The 3,665-nt window shown below is 42.2% G+C and overlaps 1 protein-coding gene across 1 annotated transcript in view; it reads right to left on the reverse strand.

Moving 5' to 3' along the window:
• Nucleotides 1–3,665, reverse strand: part of epyc (epiphycan) — a 19,686-nt gene that overhangs the window by 15,300 nt on the left and 721 nt on the right. The window contains exon 2 of the mRNA XM_020599430.1: nt 1,515–1,713. Coding sequence (XP_020455086.1) covers nt 1,515–1,706 — 192 coding nt within the window. The 5' untranslated portion in view covers nt 1,707–1,713. The remainder of the gene's footprint in view (nt 1–1,514; nt 1,714–3,665) is intronic.

Consider the following 3,665-nt stretch of genomic DNA (forward strand, 5'->3'; position numbering starts at 1 on the left):
CAGTTTAGAAAACAAAAACATAAGACACTCCTCCGTCATCAGTTCAGAAAAAAACCTAAGATACTCCTTGGTAATCCGTTCAGACAAAACCATAAACTCCTCGGTGAGCAGTTCAGAAAAAACAAAGGGCTCCTCAGATGAGCTCAAAATAAACCGTAAACAAGACATAGAAACTCACTCAAGTCGACACAGTGGATAACATCAATATACCAGGGTAGGACAGTCTTAGTAGACATCAGGATCCAGGACGTGAAACACGCGAAGTCGCCGGCAGAAGACTGAGAGATCATCTGGCAACGAGGACACACCAGCGCTGTGTTTATGTATGGTTCAGCTAATTGAGCGCAGGTGTGCCTCGTCGCCAGGAGCGTGCTCCTACGTGAGCAGGTGTGGAGCCGCTGGTAACAGCTGCCGAGGTGCCGGGGACGGCCTGATCCGTGGACGTAACAGAAATATCTTGGCCACATTAGTTGTAAAGCTGGAAAGCACTTGGTCCATTTTTCAAAAGGCCCCTCTTGGTATCAGCAGGATGCCTGTCTGCTCCATGAACCCAATGACCTCAAACAGCCCAATCAACACCATTCCACTGTAACTGGTGAAATCTGAATAAAACCAGGACTTTGGTGGAATTTGCCTTTAAAATCTTAGTTATATATCATATTGACATGATATAATTTCCAGCAATTGCTCAACATCAAATGGGAGGCATAAACTTTATACCCAAACTAGTGGACATCCGTCTATTATCTATACCACTTATCCTGAAAAGGATTGTGAGGGGGCTGGAGCCAATCCCAGCTGACATTGGACAAGAGGCAGGGTCTACTCTGGACAGATCATCAGTCCATCACAGGGCTGACACTTAGAGACAGACAGCCACACTCACTCCTGCAAGCAATTTAGAGTCACCATTCAACCTAAGCTGTCTTTGGACTGTGGGAGGAAGCTGGAGTACCTGAAGAGAATCCTTGCAGGCACAGGGAGAACATGCACAACACCACAAAGCTAGTGTGGCTGGGACTTCAACCCAGAACCTTCTTGCTGTGAATCAACAGTGCTAACCTCTACACCACCATGCTACCCAACTACTGGACATGCATCTCATAAATGTATTACATGTCACTCAGAAATACATTCAGCAGTGCTAAGCACAAAACTTATTATATCAAACAACTAAACCGATAAATGTAAATACTGCACAAATCCTTAAACATACAACAACACGCGTAGTTACTTGGGCACGAGCAAAGAACATGAAATTGATATGGAATCCTTGTTAGCAAACAGTTGGCCATTAACCTGTCCAGCATGTACACAGCAATATTAGCATTCAGCTGGAATCACTACTGACCATCTTTTTACTGTACCAACTCCAGAGGGAAATATCTGGCCATTTAGCAGCTGAATACGTCACTACCTTCACCATCTACTAGCCAATTTTGCCATAACAGTGACATCAAAAATAACTACATTAAAAACCATTGAAATGCTCTCAGAACCATAAAGTTTCTTACCTCAGGGTCATCAATTGTTGCCCCATCTTCATAGTCATAAATATCCTGGTTCTCTGAATTTAAATTGTCTAGATCCACATCATAGTTTGCACTGTCGTATGTGTCCAAGTCCTGTCGGGAAAATCTGGGGCTGGCCACCACTGCTTTGAGGGCGAAGAATCCCAACACAAGCTGCACAAGCATCATCATCATCACCCACCTTAACACATACAGAGAGAAGTCAAGTAAAACAGAGAATGTCCATACAATTGTAAATAGAGTGCAGAACAATGTAGAGAAATTAAACTCTCACAAGGTAGGTAATCACTTTCTTATTTGTTATTTGTCCCACTAGCAAAGTGCTAACCTGAAAAAGGAACATGTAATAACTGACCTTCCTGAAAACCAAACAATGGCAAACCTTGAGGAACTGTTTCAGATAATCAGCTTCAAACTGGTCTGTTGTTATAACTGAACATACAATATGTATTAAAATATAATTCCACCTAGCTGCACTTCAATAAAGCAGGTCTTCATTGTATTAGCTTCATTTTCAAAATGTGCTTTGTATGTGAATGTGGCGTTGTATGGTATGCACCAATCTGCAAATCAGTTCCCCTTTTTGGATGATACAGTGAATGAAGAAAGTAATTATTTGATGAGATTAGCAGTGTAACTAGTCTTTAGTACTGCAAGCCAGGGCTCAACTTTGGGTCACATTATTAAGGGCAGTGAATTCATTACTGCAGACAGCTTAAAAACACAATACTGTATGATGGTCGCTTGTCTCACTAAAGGAACAGTCATCTTGACTCAAATCAGTGCTTTCCTGTGGCATGTCCAAGGTCAGAAGTCAGAATTGATCTGGTAAGGAATCATGGGATTATTTTTGTAGTCTGCAGGGTGAAACACCTCTGAGGAATTTTGGGTGATAGTTTAGATGTATTTCTAGAAGCAGAGATCTTAGGTTACTTTTTTCCAATAAAAGATTGTTAAAGCTGCATTTGGGGCTTTAAACATTTTCTCCAATCACACCAAAACAACTCTGGCAGAAGCATGCAGTAAAATTCTTGGCAACAAATGTGAAATGAGGGCATAGACAAAGGGGTTCTTTCCTAGGTGAATCTAAAATTAGCATGTAAGATTTTTACTGAGTGCAGATCTGCTATGCGCTGCCCTGACCCGCATAGCTGCAGTTCATAATCTTGCTCATTTCCCCAGCAGCACAGATCCACTAGTGCAGCTTAGTGAGGCTGAATCCCAAGTGGGAAGTGCTAAAAAGATTAGGATATGTTAATTACAGCTTAATTAGTGACAGCACAGACTTTCGACTTTTGAATTAATCATGTGACAGACAGACAGGCAGATGCAATTTCATTGCATTAAGTCTCAGTTAGATCATGTCATGCCCAAGAAACAGCAGAAGAATTAAAAAGAGTCCTCTAGGACAGGGAAGAGAAATGGAGAGCGAGGGAAGGGAAGAAGAGAAGAGTGAGAGGGTGAGAAATGTGGAGAAGATGTTGGCCCTCAGGGTTAGATGGAGAAAGTGAAGGAAAGACTGAGAAGGAGAGTGCAAGAAAGAGAGAAACAGGTTTTTAAGCTAACTCGACCCCTCACCCTTTACAGAGGGCCTTTATGAGGCCCGGTCACTGCCTGTCTCAGCACTCAAACTCTAAATTCCACCGAGGTTTGTGGACAGGACGGCAGTGAGTTATGGCTGGAAGGAAAAGCTTCATTCAGCAGTGAGGGTGCTCAGGCTCTCACATACTGTACGTACATGCATGCCCACGCACATCCTCTCACAGATGCACACTGTCTTAACACTCATCTTCTCAGAAAGACAAAAACTGAGAAACTTCAGCTGCTATTTTAAGATGAGGACAGAAATAAAAAAACTCCATCCCTTGGTTATTTAAGTCATGAATCCAATCTTTGTTGATATGAGAGGGATGGAGTAATCACACAAATCAATCCTTTCATTGCCTTTGTAAAATTAATGCACCTGATTGAGAAAAAGTGAGCTGACAGGTTAGCATTCCCACTGAAATAGACTTTCTGTCAGGAGGCTATGAACTGAAGGAAGGACTATGCTAAAGACAGAGGTGTGCTTTTATACAGGTCATCACAGTTTACAGTGTGTGGAAACTGTGTATGAGTGGCCTCTAGACTGAC

Source organism: Monopterus albus, unplaced genomic scaffold (assembly GCF_001952655.1).
Source record: "Monopterus albus unplaced genomic scaffold, M_albus_1.0 scaffold41.1, whole genome shotgun sequence".
Taxonomy (NCBI): domain Eukaryota; kingdom Metazoa; phylum Chordata; class Actinopteri; order Synbranchiformes; family Synbranchidae; genus Monopterus; species Monopterus albus.